Here is a 20,950-nt window from a genome sequence, read left to right on the forward strand (position 1 = left end):
CCATCATAATGCTCACAGGGCACAGGTAAAGAATCACAGAGCATGGCATTGAGGGATTGCCAGCGTTGCTTTGAGGAACTTTAACTAAGGTGACATTAGGAGGAGAGCAGGAGACTCCAGCGGAGCAGAGAGGAGGAGATGGCGAGATGATATAGTAACATGCGCAAGGGGGTAAGAATGAGCTGGCAGTACCCACAGAGAGTGAGAGAGACATGACCACAGGCTACGCTGGACAGATGCCCTGTACACTTCTGCCAATGCAGCTGGCATTGTGAGCTCACTCTAGGAAGCAGTTATGAACACACAATTTAACAGCTAAGACATGAGCTGAACAAAACGCTTAACACCGGCATAATATGAAAGGTTAACAGCTCTACTGTAAAGCTTTCAATCAGCAGGGGGATTATCAGTTACAACTCATGCTGAAGTTATTATATTATTTAATACTATCAATACTAGAAATTGCATTGCATTGTGGGATTCAGCTTTTCCACACAATGTGCTCTGGTTGTATGCTGAAGATTTTCTTCAATCAAGCAGGTCCTTCTATACATACTTTGCACAAAATGCATGGTGTAAAAAGTATGATAAAAGAAAATAGAAATGTTCTCTGGAAAATAATTGAGTACTTGGTGCAGATATGTGTGTACTATTAGTAACAAGTAGGGGGCGCACTTCCACCGTCAATAACTCTGACACGCACCTGTGCAGATCTGATTGAGGTCGTAGGTTTTGCAGCTGCTGTCAACTGTCTCTCCGGAGTCTGGCGTGGAAGAGCCGGGCAAACTGGAAGCAGTGCCGTACAGGACCAGAGTGAACTGAGTCAAAGTGCCTGAATATAAAGAGAGAGAGAGAAACAGTGAGCGAGAGACACACACAAAGAAAAAAGCTTTTGATTCAAAATGTGTCTGAAAGTTTCAAATAAAACAAACCAGAGCAAAACATTATACGTTTTTTAGAGGAGTTAATGGAGACATTACATTTAAGGGCATTACAGTGATTCTACCATGGTTAGCTAAGAAAAATATTGATAAAGAGGCCCAACACGAACCCTTAGCTGTGACTAAAGTAAAGCCTCTCGTTATTATTTGCTTTTCATAAAATAGATAATAGTTTTCATTAGTATTACATAGAATTACAACACCCCAGTTAATTGCACACTAAAGAAAATCTGTAAAAATAGGTCACAATATACTGTATAATCATCAAGGAACTTCCCGTATTCATTTTTTTTTACAGTTGTTGTACCGGTATTCATTTTTTCCCAATGCATTAAATTACATTTTAGCATTAACGGAATTGTGAGAAAAATAAACAGAAGTACCGGGAGAAAATGACCTTCTCCTTTATTTTTCCAGTGAATACTGTAGATATTTTGACATTCAACTGATATTAAGTCACCGTTTTGCATACAGCATTTCTGTTTCTTTACAATGGCTTTGAATGTGGCTCTCAATAGATTTTACAGCCCACTAATTGTTAATACACCCCTTCCTGGAATGAAACAGATTCTGAATGGTCAATTATGGCAGTCACATCATTTTGTATAGTGACCAATAAATGATCCTAAGCAACGGATTTCCTACACTGCTGTGCTAGTTTCCGTTTCCCGTATCACGGGCTCTTTCATCCGAAACAAAATGACATGAAATCGATATTACACGTCCATGTGTTTGATTGTGTGGTAAGTAGCAGCGTAATGAAAAAGAGCCAGGCTGCTGTAATAACTGGATGACCGTAAAGTATCCCTTACATAATCTCATCTAGACAACACTAAATTTGTGCATGTGGGCTCAAGAACTTCATTTTGCCATGGAACACAACACAGAATATCTCTACACATTTTCTAAGCACACCATCCAGTAAATGTAGTGCCACACCGCTTAGACACACATTACTGTTTAGACCAAACGCGAATGGCGCGTTAAGCGCGAATGATTTACATGTTAAGTCAATGCAAAGACGCCATAGACCTACTTGCAGCATCATTCCATGAGGTGGATTCGTGTCTGTAGTGAAGTGAATTTGACTCGCGATGAAGCAAATTTGACATGTGAATGAAGTGAGTTAACTCAAAATGTTCAAGCATCCAACTACGCGCGAATAGCGCAATTCATTTGTGCAAGTAGCGTTTGGTCTGAACACACAGTTAGATGGGACGGTTTCACTCTTTAAAATCTAACGATGAAGTCAGTAACTCCTTAAATGTCTTAAACCAACAAAGAGAAATGGACGAGCTAATGCACTAGACCAATGACTCTTCCAGCCCAGACACAGAGCGGTTAAGTTAAGAGTCTGAGCAAAACAAATGAATTTGCTTTGGCTGGACGTCGGTCTATATTTACTGTGTTCGGGGGCAGCGCGATAGTGGGGGAAGAAACTCAATCCTCTGATTTACTTAGCAGTAAATCCAATTAATTAAATCTTGCTGAGTTAGGTGAAGGAAAACAAATTAACTGTGACAAAGAAGAGGGAAAAGGAATTGGGCTGGTTTGGACTGAAAATTGTCCTGGCTTGGTGCGAAGGGCTGAACACTTGGATATATAAAAGAGGATCACGTTTTATGTGAAATGCAATCAATTGTTTTTAAAACGCATATTAGATTTTAAAAGCTTCTAACAGACAGTACCACCAGTTGTTTCCAGTACGCAGTCTCTATTTTCTTGATATCAGTGATGGGTAGTGTAGAAAGGACTTCCAACATCCTACTAGCAAAAGTGCACTAAAATGCAATTCCTTGTCTATCTTCCAACTTCCAAACTTGATTTGTGTGTGTATGATTTCGCAGGAACATACCGGCACCAAATGAGGCGTTCAGCAAACAACAACAACAAAAACATCCAAGCTAAATTTGCAAACCAGTCAATGTAAACAGAAATGATCCTAAGAGACCGCCTTGATAGGACAGACTGAACAGGCTACCGTAATCGCTGGTTCCAGCCGTGTTTTCAATCTCCAGGCTCCATTCTCCACGAGGGTCCTCGTCCCAGGAGTGGGTGGTCATGAAAGCCCAGTCATTGAAGCCCTCCGAGGAGTAATCGTGAGGTCTGAGAGAAGACACGACACAGACTGTTAGACTCATCTAAACAAGGGGGATATTGATGAAAAGCTCCCACGGCAGCTTTATATGAAGGATTGTGGATGTGTGTCATTTAGTGCTAACCGTGGTGCCAGCAATGTGGATCGGGTCCCCTGTGGGCTGACCAGGTAGATGGCCAGATTTCCTCTGCGGTTGTAGGACAGGGTGAGCTGGGCTTGGGCGTGCTCTAACGAGCTCACAAAGTTGGGAGTGCCAGCGCAGGCGTCCACAGTTGTAGTGATAACCAAATGACTCCCGATGTTCCTGAAAATCGGGCAAAAAAAGACTGATATTAAAACAAAACATTAAATGGGCCCATATTTAACATGTGACAAAAGTAATTATATTTAATTAAAAATTTGAATGGTGTTTGTGTGGAATAAACATGTTTAATATCCCAGGTTAAATAAATTGTTTTTATATAAAAAATCCTTAAGACTTGCTGGGCCACCATCATTCGCACAAAATAAGCTCCGCCCCTCTACCATTAGTAGCACGACAGTGTTTATACACGAGAAAGTCAGCATACGACACAAGGTTATAGTACATTAAAAATAAATATATGCTAACATTTCTGCTCAGTAAAATCTAAATATTGTTAATCTAATCTAATATTGCCCCTTAAATAATATCTCAGGGGGAGAAAAAAAACTAAATAAGATTCCAAATCCTTCAGATTAAAGACTGTCCCCCTGACTGCTCCCCCCAGGTTAAGGATTGTGCCACCGATGGCCCCATCAGGTCCTGAGCACCAGACTCTTGCCACTCTAAACTCAATCCCGTAAAACATTTAGAGCAGTCAATCCCTGCCCACCAGAGACAGGGAGAGGCTTCAACTGGAAGAAGAGTTTCAAGCCAAGGGACGGATAACAGGCACAGGCCTACGACAGCTCTGTGAGGAATGAAGCGTAAACCTGCTCGTACGCATCCAGTAACGCTACAAAAATTGTGCAGTGGAGCTGGCATGAGGCAGAGGTAATCTACTTGCCCTGTCACTGCTACGTTAAATTGGGCTTTGCTCTAAAATCCCTTGATCTTTCTGTAACGTCTGTGAACCAGAAAGGATGACGAGAGGGTTTTTAGAGAGACATTGATGGAGGGCAACTTTGAGGCGACTGTCTAAACTCGGGTCCTAAGATGTCAGCAGCAACAATACGAAACTTGCACTTTCTTATGCATTTTGACACACCACAGACCAAAGCATCATCTAAGTAGCACAGTTTATTCATGGCTTTGTGTGCAAAAAACAGAAAGTATATATTTTGTCAAATATTTTTCAAAATATATGCTTTTTCATACGTACGTTATCCATATGTTATATAGACGTTATATAGTCCTTGTAAAGACATTTTTTTTCGTCAAGTTATATTTATAAAACAACACAAGAACTCATTGTTGCTCAAACTATCTAGTAGGTATGATTGAAACTCACCTAGGCTCAGACAACATAGACAGGACACACTTCTGCTGTGGTCCAACATTTGTCCAGTTCTTTGCTAGAGCGACTATGGCCCCCGCGTCCAACAATCCATATCCATATGAATGGCTCACTGTGCGACAAAGAAATCAATAGGGTTGAAGAAAAAAGCCCAAAACAAGATTGACATTATAAGTAAAGAGGTGAATTAAACGGGCTGATATCTCGAGCTGATTGGTGCAGTCAACGATAATGTTATCGATCGTGTTCAAGCAGCTGGAACATGGCTAGACAAACTAGAAAGGCAAGAAAGGACGAGATGAGATGGGCTCTAACCTCGACGACCCACTCCATTTTTCTTCCAGTCGTTTGTGGAGAGGTGGGCGGGGTTTGATGTCCTCACGACTAGATGCTGCATGTCTCTCCATGTTAGGTTTTTACTACGGACACAGAACACATTCGGGGGATTATAAATGAAACACAAAACTTGTTGCACGGTTATAAGATAATCTCTCTTGACCTTTAATAAAGGGCACAAATAGCTCCAGGTAGAGTCATAAAGGTGATAATATTGCAGGTGAATTCATTGAAAGCGATATGAATGCAAAGGCTAACCACTGCATATTTGATCAAAATCAGACAGGTTCATTTCAGTCTGACTAACAGAGATGTGGGCAAAAAAGCCTTGGGTAACTCAAAGCATGATGAAGAGGGATGACCTTGCCCGAGGATGAGTCAAACTCTGACTTACTTTGCCTCGAGTGCGAGGGCGATGATCCCGGCGGCCAGAGGAGCAGAGGCTGAGGTGCCTGTGTGGGAGTCTGTGCACTTCTGCCTGAGGTCTGTAGTGATCTGAAAGGAAATGTGGACCAAAATCACATCACAGATACGAGTCCGAAATCCTAAACCAGGAGCAGGACAATGATGTCTTAAAGCAAAGTAACTTTGTTATTAATTTCACTTGGGCTAAGGAATTTAAGGTATTAAACCAACTCGGTTTCTGTTCTGCTGTGGATGTGGACGACAAATTAAATTAAAAGTGCTACTACTTACTTTTTTTTACATATTAAATGAGGTAGTTCTCTATTCCTGCCCTAATAGCAAAGCCCTGGGAAGCCCCCACAACACCCTTCAGAAAGTGTAAAAACACATCCTAGTTGTCATTCGCTTTCTGCACGGCAAGCGACTATAGAGTTTAAGTGTTTGACGTTCCTGACACAAGTGCAACATCTGACAACGTTCTGGGTCACGCAGACGGAAAAGACAAAGAAAACTGTTGAGACAGTCGAAAGTATATTAGGGGTGATGATCGACACTTAAAACTGAGGCATCATTGGATTGCTGTGACTTAGCCATTAGTCTCACAAAAGGGGGTCTAAGAATGGCAGCGGGAAAATAACAGTTCTGAGGGAGTAAAGCCTGGTTAAAAACTGATCTTTGGAGAGCAAAAGGATGAGTATATACTTTTACACGTTAAAGCACATCAGATGCACTTTTTCAATGTAAAATGAATAAGGAGGAAAGGATGACCCTGCCACGCAAATCCAGCTATGAAAATAATACAGTATTTGGGAGTGTGTCTCGGTTGACATTGTTGTTGGTAAAGAAACAAAACCAAATACTAGAGATAGAGTTGAAACGCAGGCGTTCTCACGGTTATGATGTTTTTGACAAGAAAATATTGCTTTTGCAAATTTATATGTTATTAAGGTGTGGGTGGTTGCCAGGATGCTGTAAAAGGGTTGCTAAGGTATTCTCAATGGTTGCTAGAGCATTTCTATGGGGTTGAACAGGTTTGGCTCCAAAATAAAAACAAAAAAGTCTCCCTGCTAAGGTCAAAAATGTTAGTAGACATACAAAATCCTTTAGAGCTTTTGAAACCATTCTTCATGAATAAACATGACTTTTTAACTTTGAGGATTACATTGTCTACGCCATTTCAGCAATTAAAGGATAACTGATGCTGATTTTCTTGAGGCCGGAGAGAGAGACACTCACAATCTGTTTCTCATTGAGTCCTCCGCTGCTGTAGGTTGTGGCGAGCGTGGAGGAGCAGGCCTCGCTGTACCACGGCACGTTCCCGCTCTGCGTGCTGCTGCTGATAGACAGCGTGTAGATGCTGTTGGTGTAGCCGTCGCAATTACAGCTGTCCCTCTCCCGTCCCCCATTCCCCGACGCCCAAACGAAGATGGAGCCCCGTCCACCACGGCCCTGACATAAAAAAAAAAAAACACTCAGTCAGAAATAATGTTGTTGAAGGCCAGATGGAAAAGAGATGCTGCCAAACAAACCGACATATATGCAGCTTGGGATGGATTTTCTCCAAAAGGGATTTTTAAAGCACTGAAGTGCTCTCACTGCTTCGATCGCCGGGCCAGCTTTAAATAAAAACCTTTTGGGACAATGCTAATGTTCTCAAGTCATTTATCAGGGAAAAACAAAGAGGCGAGCAGTGCCAGACTCGTGCAGTCTACTTCTCAGACGAACCGCAGTGATGCAAAAGCAAACCGTCAGAGACGATAATAAGCTTGTGAAGAATGTGCGCACCACATTAATGAGGCATGTTTGAACGGCCGCATGACTTTCATTTCCCAAGGCAAGCGCAAAGAAAAGGCCAGCCGTGCAAATAATTTGATACAGATGTTGTTTGCTTGTTACCTTTGATCGTTTTATTTCTTTGTTCGGTGCTGTACTGTACCTTACAAATTCAACAACAAGGCAATAAAAGCCCGCGGGACGGATGGCGTGCTGAGAGAGAGTCTGCGGCGCAAAGCTTGGCTCCCCGTCTCAGAGTTTGTTCTGTTAGTGAACACCTGCTTGATTGTGGCTTTCCATTGAGGGAGGGTGTTTACACAGAGCAGACGCACATTTGCATTGGCGCAACATGGATCTTGTTTCCCAAACAAATCTGACTGCTGGCACACGTGGCGCTCGGGATTCAGACCCAAGAAATTATGGCTAGAAAAAGCTGAAAAATGGGATAAAACTGGCCTGTTCTGTGATATAGATACGCAAGAAGATGGATTCAAAATGAGAACCATAGTGTTGGAACATGCCAGAATATAATTGCTAATATATAATAAGTTGTAAAACTGGCAAATCATTTTAGTTTGATTGTAGCGTTTACATTTTATGTTATTACTTGGCGACATTCTGCACAATGTGCCTTGGCAATGACAAAGCAATAAAAAGTAATACCAAGAACCCTACTAACGTCTACTTAAAATTTATATTTTCACTAGCCAACTGATATTTTACTATAGTATGATACGAATATTATTTCATATTTACCTCTGGCTATGGATACTCAATACAATAACAATTACTTTTTGTTTAGATCTGTTGACGTTTTAGTGACCAATCGACATCACACAATGAACCTATTGATACACAATGAACCTATGGTGGTCTCAACCATGTAGCGTAAAAAATGTGTGATTAATCAAATTAATCGCACATAATAATAATATTTTAAAATATACTTTTACTTAATTTCACATTTGATGTAGAAACAAAATATTTCTTTAACAGCGTCATTTTATGAATGAAAGCAAACATTCTGATATTAGTACTGTAACTGTTGTCTCTATTAAATTGATTATTTGAACATTAATTATAGCCATTCAACTGGATATTTGAGAGCTATCATGTAGGAAATATACAGACATTTAAGGAAGTTCTCAAACACTTTATAACACTCAAAACACTCCTAAATTATCAATTAAATGCTGAAGAATTCTCGTGAAAGCTACAAAATGACATTGATTTGATCTTTTCTTTTTTTCTTTGATTAACATTAGTGACAGGAGTCACAGCAGCACGTTAAAGAACGTGACCCTTCTAAGAGCTGTCTCAGTACGCAGATCTGACTCTCACCTACTTTCAACTTTGAAGTCTGTGCTTTCTGACATAATCTTGTGTGGTTTTTATCCATTTAAGCACAAAAGAGAACTTGACACAGATCTGACAGAGATTCACCGACACAGCCTTTAGCCAGTTACTTTACACACGAGAATGGACCTCGCATTGCATTTTGCCGCGTCCCAAAGTTTAGAAGCTAGCTATCTTCATTGAACATGTCAAACAACCATTTCAAATCACGCTTAAGTGGTTTAAAAGCCTGTACACGAAAAAGAGCAGGATTACATAATGTAACGCTAGACAAAGGATGTCAAAACAGATGCTGCGTTAATTGCGTTAAATATTTTTCACGCGTTAATTTGAAAAGATTAATCTCATCTCAACAGCCCTAGAAAAAATACTTTGTCATGTGACAAAAAGCTGAAATAAGAATCTGTTAACCAATTATAACTTCATAGTGGGTGCTAAAGGTGTATATTCAAAATCCCAATTAATGACCTGCCTATCAAAGAATTAATTCATGCATTGCCTGAATGTTTCTACTAACACGAAAGTAACGCATGTCTAATACAAATTCAGTTAAGATCCAAGATGGTTGGAAATGAATAGTGCCAAAATCAAAACAGAGCAAGTATCACTTTACCACCATCAATGGTTTCAAAGCAAAAACAAAGAATCAGCTCAATCTGTTTTAAATGCTGTTAAAGGTTAAGAGGCCGGATACTCTGACTCGGATCCAAACTGGACTGCTTCAGTCGCAAGAATATCAATTAGGGTTTATTCACAGGACAACTGATGAAGATGATGACAAGAAGCAGTATAATTAATGACGAAGATGGAAACAGGACCTTCTTTGCACTCTTATATAAAAAAACTGGATGATTGAAATTAACAAAATCACAGTATTTTGGGATGAAGTATTTATCTAAAATAGCACGTAGGTAACCCGTTCAGGTATAACAGCGGTCACACCTCTGTCACGCCGCGCAGAAAAGCTTCCTTGGCCATTTTCGCGGGTCCATCCACCGTTTTGCCGTCATCTTCGGGTCCCCAGCTGGCGCTGTAGACGTCGATGTGCTGTGGGTTGAGACTGAGGGACTGAGCTTCCACCACGTCTGTGACCTCACCATCCAACATTCGCACCCCTGCAGGACAAATTGGAAAGAAAATTATTTTCAGAATTGTTTTATATATTGGTACATTGTGAGAAACAAAAATAAATGTTTTGTGAACTACCGCTCTTCGGTCAGTAGGAAGTACTGCTCAATCTAAATTCACTACGATATTGGTCTTTTATAAAGTGCATTTAAAAAAAGCAACACTCGTCAAGCATCATCATTACAAATATACTTTATTATCATGAAAATACCTGAAAGGGTTTGGAAAACGGATAGAATATGACCATTGGCATTTCTTGGAACTACATATGTAACTCGTTCTTCTTCTGCGTATTTGGAGTTTTGCCATGATAGCACCCTCTGGCTTTCGCATGTGGCAGCATTGAACAGTAATTCACTAAGAAACTGAGCATAAGAATTGCACGATATATCGTCCCAAGTGAGGGTGCACTTGATTTTGGAGTTTATTCAAAGCTGACAAGCATCTGCATTCTTCCCTTTCAAACGCTCCCTTTACAGCGTCTAAACAACAGAGCAGCCCATCTTATCTTCTTCCACCTCCCTGCACAAAAGGGAACCCTAAACCGAACAGGAGGTTTGGGAATGAGCCAAGCGTTTGGTCCAAAATGTCAAAAGTGTTGAGTTATTGTGATCTCCTATCTGAAAGTAATCCTGGCTGCGGGCACTCGCGGTACACGCTCTCCTTTCATACAAAGCTCTTTAGTTTTAAGGAGCGAAGAGAAGTCACAGTGAAGCATCTACAAAACAACGCGAACCGCCCGTTCGATACACAAGGGGGCGAAATTACTCCAGGTTGCCCTTATGCGGGTTAACACAAATAAACAAAACGTTTAGGTTTCCAAAGCAATATGAGGGGTTTGTTGCAGACAGTCCTGCAAAGAAACCAAACGCTGCAGAGCACAACAAAGACATCACCGGCCGTGTCCTAAATCGTCATTGTCTTGAAGGGGTGTTTAGGACATTTACAAAGACAAAGTTGGCTATGATTGCTTCGCAGGAAATGAGAAAGGCATAAGATATATGCGGATGCACTGTTGTGGAGTAAATATAAATAACTTTTCAATCCCCTCCTGCTATCAGAGTCCAATATTCTCATTTAAAGAGTTCTGGCAGAGTAATTAGCAGTGTGCCTGCCATCTCTGCTAGCCTGCTGATATCTCCACATTAAGCTTTCCTATAGCAAAAATCGACTGGTCACCTGACCTATTAGTCAAAATCAGCTGGATGGGTGCAGCAGCACGGAACAGAATGCTTTGGCCTCCAGAAATGTTAAAAACTGGTGATGCACCGAAATTTCGGCTTCCGAAAATGGCATTACCGGTTTTGCCTGAATGAAAAAAATAGGCAGAAATATCTTTCACCGCTGCCTCACTCTTCACTGAACGCGCTCACTTTGATCTGCGACCCACTCTAGATGTTATCAAAGGGCGATCACATAAGCCCTCCATAAGAAAGCCTAAAAGTAATAAATATAACAAGAAAAGCTCAAAACCAGCAGACAGAAAATGACACGCAAGCTCAGTGTGATACGCGACTGCACCATCTATTAAAGAGTAGGTAACATATGTTTTTTTTAGGCCCTACTTTGGGTAATGGAGTGTCCAACAACAAGTTTATCTACATACAATGAACACTTTAATCTCGTAATTATATGCAGTTATTCGTACCCTACTTCTTGACTGACTCTCAAACGATTCGTTCCGCCATTCACCCGTCTAGGCCCCTCCTACCCGGTAACCTTGTGTCATGTGATTGGTCAGATGGTGTAGTCTGTTGTGATTGGTCAAACGCGTTCATCATTGTTTGCAAAGTGAACGCCTACCATCATTACAGGATTACGGTTTACATGTGTTTGGATCTCTTTATATATATATATGTGTGTAGATAGAGATGGCGGCGATTTTACCGTACCAGTTTGAGCCCGAGTCTGACGAGGAAGAAGACGCTAATCCTCCACAAACTCTACCACGACTGGAGAAGGATGATAGTCAGTGTCAAGTGACAAGTCTTATCATAAAAACTCTCAGTGTGACAACTTGCATGTTGTGTTTTGCTTATCAATTAAATAAATTATTATTTTTCTTAAAATACGTTTGTAATACTATTATTTCGTCTAATTGTGCGTTGTCATGGTACATAGAGCATTTCAAAAAGTCGACTTTATGAAAAATTATTGAAGTTTCACCCAAATATATCTATATAGGTGCACGTGCGGCAAATGCGTCAAACTGCAAAGCGAGGATGAATATATTTGCTGCCAGGAAGTGCAACAGGTTGTTTACACATTATTATGAATCAATTTATGTTATGAAAAATATTTTCTATCGTTTGTTGCGTCCACAACAAAATTATTTCATAAAACATTCTATTAAGTTCATTAACGTTTAAAGTATTTAGAGAATTAATTCATCCTTCTGCAGATCCCAGTAAGAAAAAGGACATTTACAATTCTCTTGTAACAGTATTATACATGGACTAGTTGACACAGCATACAGTGTGTGTTCGTATCTTCAGATGTTATTACAATACAGATAGTACTCGTCTTAGTTCTTGAAACAAATACTTTGTGAATTCATGGATTGAACAATTAAATCAGCCGAGTAAATAGCAAGATAAACAAACTGTAACACACCAGAAATAACGCTAGATGCTAATGTTAGCGATATATCTAAACACAGACATAAGGTACGAAAATATTTCTTGAAGTTCAGACAAATATCAAAAGTCACACTTACAGGTACAACCCTGGGGTTATACTCCTTTGGTATCATTGGAAAAATGAATTTTAACCATTTTCCCCTCAGACGTTCTTCCTTTGGTAGTTGAAATAAGACCGACTGTGTCACACCGTAGAACACAGCTTCTAGACATGATACACATGCATCACGAACGAGCGACAGTGTTTGGGGGAGGAGACATAAGTTTTCCCGGCAGTCTCAGCAACACGTTTATGTATAGTGACGTAGATATGCATCCACGGCTCGTTTGTGGGATTCAGAGTCGACTCTCATTTTTACAAGCAAATAACTTCGTTATTTATTCACCTTCGGACTTACAACTTGGCAGACAGCTTACTTTCAAACACGGCAATATAACAGACTGCATGAAACGTCATTTTCATGATGTCATGTTACGTACGCTTTAAAGTATTGCATTAGCAAGAGCTACTGGGTTTGACTTACGGCTGTCCTCGACTAGAGATTTCTGTAGTCGACTTGTAGTTGTTCATTTAGGCCATTAGTCGACTATTTGCACGATTATGATATTAATTCAAATAGTTCAATATACATGTGGAACGGGGACATCAGATGATGGTTTAAGCTTCATGTTTGTAAAATAGAGCCTATAATGTATAGTGTATTTTGTATAGTGTATTTTCTTCAAAAACAAGATTCAACCGTAGCAATATTTTAAACATGGAATATAAAATAAATTGTAAATAAACGAATAAATCAAAATACAGCAAATTGAAGCACTTAAAAGAAAACAAACCAGTGGAAATAATCAAGGAGACCTGACCGATAATTTCTGATTTCTAAATCTTTTCTAAAAAAGATATATAAAAAAAGAAAGCTCATTTAATCTTAGATAAACTAAACTTGGCTCTGTACACCGTATTAGGGTTTGTGGGACATGTTTTTATTGCTCTTATGCTTTTTGTTGTCATAATGTTTGACCCAATTTCTTCTATTGTTTACTCAACTTGTAAGTCGCTTTGGATGAAAGCGTCTGCTAAATGACTAAATATAAATGTAAATGAGATGGTTTTAAAACCGAAAGACAAGTCTGAGGTCAATAAAAATAGGAATAAATAAATATATTCAATACATTGTATTAACAACTAAATAAAATATAAAGCAGTAACTAAACACTACAATAATATAGACCATTAACTTAACTCGCCTCAGGTTTTCCTTCATTTCCTGCGTCTCTGCAGTGATGCCCTTCTTCGTAAAGATGGGCACACCGGTTTCAGGGAGAACACTTTTCCCAATAATAAGGCCAAACTTTATTTCCTGCGACATTTCAAAACACTAAATGTTCTGTATACACAGTATAATAAAGCATATTATGTAAAGAAATGCAGAAGCCACGAACATAAATGCAAACTGCTCACACTTTGTCCTGTGATCATTTATTGATTGTTTTTGTTACATAATATGGCTTTATTAAGGTGAATACTGAAACTTAACTCTTTCCCCGCCATTGACAAGTTATCTTGTTCCCTGCCAAAGACGAGTTATTACAGCAATTGGTGTTTGTACTGTTATACAGCAGGTGGCGCTATTACACACCTTTGGAAGAAGTACAGAAGCTCTGAACCTTGAACATATACGTTTTATCTGTTTTTAATTATTGTTCTGATTGTAATCTGGGTGGAGTCTTTGACCAAAAAATTATTATAATTATCTCCGCTGTTTAATCAAAGAGATGTGGGTAGGTTTCTTAAAAAAATACATCAAAGGGGTGATAAAAAAAGGACATGAAGATAGAAGAATACAGTTTTTTGTTTGAAAGCTGAGACTCTGTTCTTTCATTTGATATATTGTTTGTCCATAAATTGATTACAGAAAATGTACTGTTAGCAATCAAAATTTAGTGAAAATGTTAAAAAACCTTTTTGAAAAGGCTGGCGGGGAAGAGTTAATGAATTAAGCAGGAACCCAAGTTTGTCTGCATTGCCAAAAATCTGTGCTTTGTGTCCCGCACACAATGAAGTCGATGCGACTAGAAGCGCACAGATGGCGGAGGTATGCAGCGCATGTGCTCAACAGATCTGGCAAACAGGATCGCATATTCCTCATTTTTAGCCACCGTGTTACTCTTAAACCATTGTACAAATACACATTTAAACATACTCATAATAGCATTGTGTTAGAGCTAACGGCTATGTAAAGCAACCAACGTGGTGCGTGTACACTTTAAAAAAGGATATGCAGACACATTGACTAATAAAATGTGTTTGAATAAGTGTCTTCTAGTCAAATAACGTATAGTTGACAAAGGGGGCAGCCCCGTCTGACCATAACTTGAATACTGTTATACATATAATAATTCTAGAAATAAAATGTAAAGATGATGTGTTGCAATGACCAAGGAAGAATAATATATTTAGTATTTTTAAATTCTCTTCCATTTTTGTGGTTTTAGTGTGTGCAATTAATACGATTATATAAAAACAATTTTAAAAAGTTTAAATCATTTTGGATTCGGTGTATCCTGAATTATCCTTAAAGGTTTCGGCCCAGAATTTTCATTTCGGATCATCACTATAATGAATGCTTTAGAGAACTCTATTATTTAACTCCATCTCCTAAAGCTGCAATCTGTATTTTTTTATAAAAAATTATTTACCAAGTGAATACATAAAAACTTTGTATTGCAATCCGTTGACACTTTCAGAGACAAAAGTTATGGACAGTGTGCTTTGATGGATTATGGGGTTTGCTGGTCTCGACTGCAGTTTAAAAAGCACATTGGCTTCAGTGCCAGATTACGTTATTTCAAAAACAGCTACTTTACAATAGGGACATGTACATCTCCTAGATGCATTATCCATCGAAGAGCAAAGCTTTAATGCGAGCAGAACATGGTAATGCAAAATGACTCTGAACGCCGTGTATTGGCATCGATATATGGTTGCAAGTGTTCTGTTTTTTTTTTTCTAGCATAGTGCTATGTAGTGAAAAGAGAACAAACTGCGCAAAATGCGTTTCATGCAAACGCTTACAATTTAAAGTTGGGGTTTGTTCAAAATTCCATTCCAGGAAATAATAATGCTCTTATAACAACTGCTATTATACATTTTACATTAGAGAGAATACATAAAGGCTGGATGCATGTAACATTCAAAAATCACATTACCCTTTTAATAAACTTGCTCAAAAATGCTTCTACTGGCTGCCATCGCACAAAGCAAAACTGACTTCAAAAATAGATGAAAAATCAACCAATCTATGTTAATATAGATACAAGTATATTTATATTTTTAAGAATAATGAATATTAAATGCAAGTTTCTCCAAACGTCCTACGACTATTGCGTAATGCACAATGCTGACGATAAAACAAAATGCTATCCATGTAATCTTTTAATCTACTGCAGATCCTGTATCTCATTCACACGTGCACATTCACATATCTCTTTTTGTTCAATGAAAGAAAGTCATGCGGGTTTGAAACAACATGAAGGTAAGCAAAAGACCAGTCCCTTTAAGAAAAAGCTTCACATCGCATTTATAAATCTATAAATTTAATTCCATCTAAAGAGCTGCGTTTCAGCTTGGCTACAAAACCACCGCAGACAAAAGCTACATCTATAATGAAACTCATCTGCCTCCTAGAGCACAGCCAGCAGAGTAGAGAATCATGATTAAAAAAAATGCGTTGAATAGGATAAAAGCACATCCGCCAATTAAATGGATTACATATGATAGAGTCCAAATCTTTGGCTCTAAGGGGCCCGGGGTGCTGGAGCAGATGATAATTAACCGGTCATGAAGCCAAAACTAATGTAATGTAGTAACTCTTCCAATGTGCCATTGGTAGAGAACCGAGAGACGGGTTTCAGGGCTCTACACACAGGTGATGTCCTTAGTCTGTGCAGGTGTGTTTCATCAGGTGTCATTTGGAGGGGTGTGTGTCTTGCATAACGGACACTTGTTGGACGCAGGATAATGTGTGGTGTTTCTATGAGCAATAGTTTGACAGCTTTCTTTAGTTATACAATCTTACTTTTGGTGCTAATAAATAAATGTTTGGTTGCATAGGCGTAACATGTCCCCACCAATCTTTGGAAGAAATTGACAAATGTTTGCGGAAGGTGTGTATTGTTAAGGTGCATAGAAGTATACCCCACTTTCTCACCAGGTCTCGTTGCTTACACTTTAGTTATATTTTGGGGAATACAGAGAGCCGCGACTCCAGCGCTTGCTTGTGTATCCAGTGTCCAAGCACAAAAACGCGTAAACCAATGAACAAGTGACATTTTTAGTCTAATGAATAAATAGTTTTTAAGTGAAATGCACCACAACAGCCAAGTTGCTTCCCCAAATGACAGTTTTGGAACCACATACTGTGAGAACTGGAGTCGAAAAGCGGAGTAGCCAATGGACAGACCGCCCACTCTATAATAAATATTCCCAACGAGTTACTAAAGAAACGATTTATTAAAGTGCTGCGTCTGATCTCCCTCTTTTGTATCAGTTTGAGAGCTGGAGAAACCAAGGCAAAACACAAAGTTTACACAAGATTTATGTGCAATTTGAATTCATCGTTTTTAAACCTCAAATCAAGTGTTATTAGGGATTTGTATATTTAATATATTTTAATGATTCCCTGTGTGTTTCAGTTTGTCTGTGTACTGTGGTGGATAGTAGGCTGAGTATAATAACGTTATACAAGTCCTAAAAAACTAAGTAACCATAGAGCCTTGGGTTTCATAAAGCCACTATGAACCCGAACGGGAAGATAATCTGACATTTCATTGAGATATTTTGCAATTCAAATTTTGGAATGGAGGAGCCGTGTGGTGATAGATAAGACTATACGTGTTGAAACATGGAAAATGTGTCGGAGTTAAATATTCCAACTCACCTCCGATCTTGGCATTGTATGCCACCCCGACGCCACAGATGTCATTGTTGGCAACAGCGGCGACCTCGCCGGCACAGCGTGTCCCATGTCTTGAAAAACCAAACAGACAGAGAGAACAAGTTTGAATTCCTATTATTCTGCACCTATCTACCATTCCAAGAATTCATACAGATGTTGTTTGTGAATTTCCATTTTGAAGTAATATTCCAGATAAAAACGTTTTTTAATACAAATACTGTTACAAGGACGACACATGAAAAACGCAACTAAGCAAATATCATGTGTAGAATATTTCTCTAAAGTTTTCAAAGACGAAGGAAAAAAGTAAATTTTTCATGAACTCTGTAATGTTTATAAAAGTAGGACTCAAGGTCATTCGCATTACCCTCTCAGAAGAACTTGACTTTCTGCTTTAAATACTTCACACCTAATGTCTCATTTGCTATAATTGGCCTGGTTTGAAAATCACGTTCATTTGGATTAGTTTCTCGCTCCCTTTCAGCTAAAACGAAGCATTGAAATGCCAGATAAGCGCTTGTCCTTGGGGCATCAAAAGCGGACCAAGGTCAACCTATGATTTCTCTAAGAGGTGTGATTTCTCCTAAACTTGAACTTGACGCAGGTATTCTTTGCACCCTCAGTGATACACGTCACAGCTTCACTAATCGCCGTGGGATGGAATACATGGGCCTCATTTCAAGCAGGTAACAAAAGCTCATTCAGAGCTCTTGTGAATGTGTGTAACAGGCAGTTATCTGTTGAATATGACAGCAGGTGAGGAAGTGATAAGCGCTGCCTCTGGGACGAAGATTACAGTGCGAGACAATGTGCAAATGCCACTCGCTTCATGCATGTAATTATAAATTCAGCGAAGACCAAGTTCTCTCTTCAGTTTTATCACCAGAAAAAGGTGTAAGAATTTAAACCATGCATCTCTAATGAAAGTGTTTTTATTTTAGTACAGATTATTTGATATGTATCATGTATTCACTATTAAAGGTGAAAATAATAAGGAACATTGACCATAAAGAAAATATATGTATGCAAACACGATAATTACTGGTAATTATCGCAGAATACTGAATTGCCGCAACACAAAATGTCAGTACAAAAAGATTCTGAAAAACTTCTGTTCTTAAGCCTGACTATAAAAACCTTGTCTATTTCAGCATCAATAAATAAATATATAAATAAAATGTAAACAAACTAAATTAGATACTTTTTTCAAATGCAAAAGACTATAAAGAACAATAATCATAAAATGCATAAATTTAAAATCTCAAATATAAAATGTTTTATTGTAAATATCTTCGAAAAAGATTACGAGTTATGCAAAATTGAAAATAATTAAACTTATTATGCTTTATATGTAGTTATTATACACAGTACAGAGTCTGTGTTGTGTATTTGAGAGGTAGATGGAAAAAGAAGGAAATGTACATTCGACCACAAAAACAGGTACTTCTAAATATTTGTGATATTTTGAAGTGTGTACGATAATACCACACGTTTATTACCATAATATTTATAGAAGTAGAGATTAATCAATTCATCATCCAATAATCGGTATCGGCTGTAAGAAACATCACCACTTTGAAGGTCAATATTAATAATCAAATGAATTAATAATAACATTCAGAAAGTACAGAAATATTCATTTAATCTTCAGAATTGGTATCGACCAATTACAAACGGAATAAGCGGATATTGATGTCGGAAATTTTGTATATGTGCATCTATATATATCGTATTATTGAAACCAGACATAGTCCAAATTATAGACAGATTTATAGCTGCACATAGAGTACTGCAATGTGCAAACAAACAAGGCATGTTAAAGTCAAGAGGGCAAGAAAGAAAAGTGGACAGATAAGTTAAATCCCTAGAGAGCCCTTTCTAGCTATCCATACCTGGAGATCACAAAGGCTAATGTCGCAGACAGACTCACTTCTACAAAAAGTACAGTCATGGGACTGATATTACCAAGAGGGCGACTGTTTTAGTACAACTTATGTTGTGGCGTATAGAACAACAGGAGGGTACAAGGATGCGTATGAGTTCATTTCTTTTGTAGAACACAAAATATGAAATTATAAGAACGTTAGTAACCAAACAACATTGACCCCCATTGACTTCCATTAAAACCACTGTGACATTTCTCGAAAAATCTTTTGTGTTCCACTGATACAGGTATGAACAACATGAGGGTAAATACATGATATCAGAATTTTCATTTTTGTATGAACTATCCCTTTAAAAAACAAGTTTGAAAAGAAGACACTGCATTCAGCACTTCCCGGAGAATATCCACTGAAATCCTTTTCGATCACTATTAAAATCGATTTTTGGACTCTCTGTATCCTGCTGTGTCACCCAAGGGGTTTATTCTCATTTCAATAAAATCCAGTTTTGCCAGTAGATGCACCATCCACACAACAGATGTGCATCCTCAAAAAGGTTCACACTTCGCGAGGTCACACGGCAAATGCTTCACACCATGACTCACGCTGAGATCTCTAGTCTCGAAACATCACGCTATATAATGGAGATAAACGCTGGTGAATCGGCATCATTGGAGACGAGACCTGGAAGAGCGGCACTGTGTCTAATAAAAACCTGTCCAGACGCGACAATATATTTGAATGATTTGGATGCGAGACAGTCTTCAGACGTACCGCATTGCCAATATTTGTTTATTCTTCACACCCCACCGAGCAGTAATACCACCCACAATTTGGCGAAAAAATATAATGTGGCTTTCTTGTTTGCAATCATTTCAGACTAAAATAAGAATCAATATCTCATATGTGTCTCATATCGACATGTCTTGTGTGTAAAACCTGAAGCAGTCCAAATTTTCATCATGGTCTATTCATTTTTTGGATTCACAAGTCAAGAAGTGACTAAGTGTTTTTTCATACATAAATGGTCTGCATGGAATAAATATAAAGTGTTGTGTAGTAAGACACTCTCTTAAAATGTGTCTCGGTGTTAAAAATCAAACGTTGCAACACTACATGACTGGCAGCATTCACGTCAAACACAGATATCATGATTGGATGAGGATGTAGTTTGGTTGTACACCGAGTTAATATCCACTATGTCCCCTATGTGTAAGTTTCACTTTGAAGCTGAATGCATGCAGGTTTCGGTTTTTGTGAGTGAGATATGCCACTTTTGAGGTGTCTGATAGAAGCAAAGCAAGTCTTGACAGGTACAAGAGGGTTTCTAAACATTTACATGTAGGACCAGTTGTAATGACTCGATCCGCAGGTTATGAGACATTTCACACAAGTTATAAAGTAGGCGATAAATGTTTGAGTACACAAGCATTTCTATGTAATACACAATTGTAACAATAAAACCGACAGCAATCATCTTGTTTAATTTAAAGATGTCATTCTTTTTTGAAACTACGGAAGTTTGGCAGTTTAAAATTAAAGGGATAGTTCACCCAACAATTAAAATTCTGTTATAATTTCTTCACCCTGAAGTTGTTGAAAACCTGTAAATAATTAATTTATTCTAATGTACACAAAGATAGATATTTGGAAGAATATTAGCAATTTTCAGTTCTGGGACATCATTGACTGACTACCATTTAAATTTTTCCTACTGTTGTAAAGGTTCCCCAGACTTGTTTGCTTTCAAAAATTCTTCAAAATATCCAAGATTGTGTTCAACAGAACATAAAACACAGAAACAATTCTACTATGTTAGAGAACGATGTCCCAAAACTGAAAATTGCTAACATTCTTCCAAATATCTTTCTTATTAAATGCATTTCATTATAAAAAGGTTCAATAAAAAGGTCTTAAACAAAATACACTTAATTTAACTTGGTTCAGAGATAAATTTG

The 20,950-nt window shown here is 38.4% G+C and overlaps 1 protein-coding gene across 2 annotated transcripts in view; it reads right to left on the reverse strand.

Moving 5' to 3' along the window:
• The window catches only part of furina (furin (paired basic amino acid cleaving enzyme) a), a 76,635-nt gene that overhangs the window by 4,026 nt on the left and 51,659 nt on the right, over positions 1–20,950 (reverse strand). For both annotated transcript variants that reach the window (XM_056758097.1, XM_056758089.1), the window contains exons 7-15: positions 17,092–17,180; positions 9,330–9,502; positions 6,495–6,707; positions 5,248–5,348; positions 4,833–4,936; positions 4,512–4,629; positions 3,164–3,343; positions 2,923–3,047; positions 704–832 (exon numbers count right to left, since the gene is read on the reverse strand). In XM_056758097.1, coding sequence (XP_056614075.1) covers positions 704–832; positions 2,923–3,047; positions 3,164–3,343; positions 4,512–4,629; positions 4,833–4,936; positions 5,248–5,348; positions 6,495–6,707; positions 9,330–9,502; positions 17,092–17,180 — 1,232 coding nt within the window. The remainder of the gene's footprint in view (positions 1–703; positions 833–2,922; positions 3,048–3,163; positions 3,344–4,511; positions 4,630–4,832; positions 4,937–5,247; positions 5,349–6,494; positions 6,708–9,329; positions 9,503–17,091; positions 17,181–20,950) is intronic.

This window comes from Triplophysa dalaica, chromosome 1 (genome assembly GCF_015846415.1).
Source record: "Triplophysa dalaica isolate WHDGS20190420 chromosome 1, ASM1584641v1, whole genome shotgun sequence".
In the NCBI taxonomy this organism is placed as follows: domain Eukaryota; kingdom Metazoa; phylum Chordata; class Actinopteri; order Cypriniformes; family Nemacheilidae; genus Triplophysa; species Triplophysa dalaica.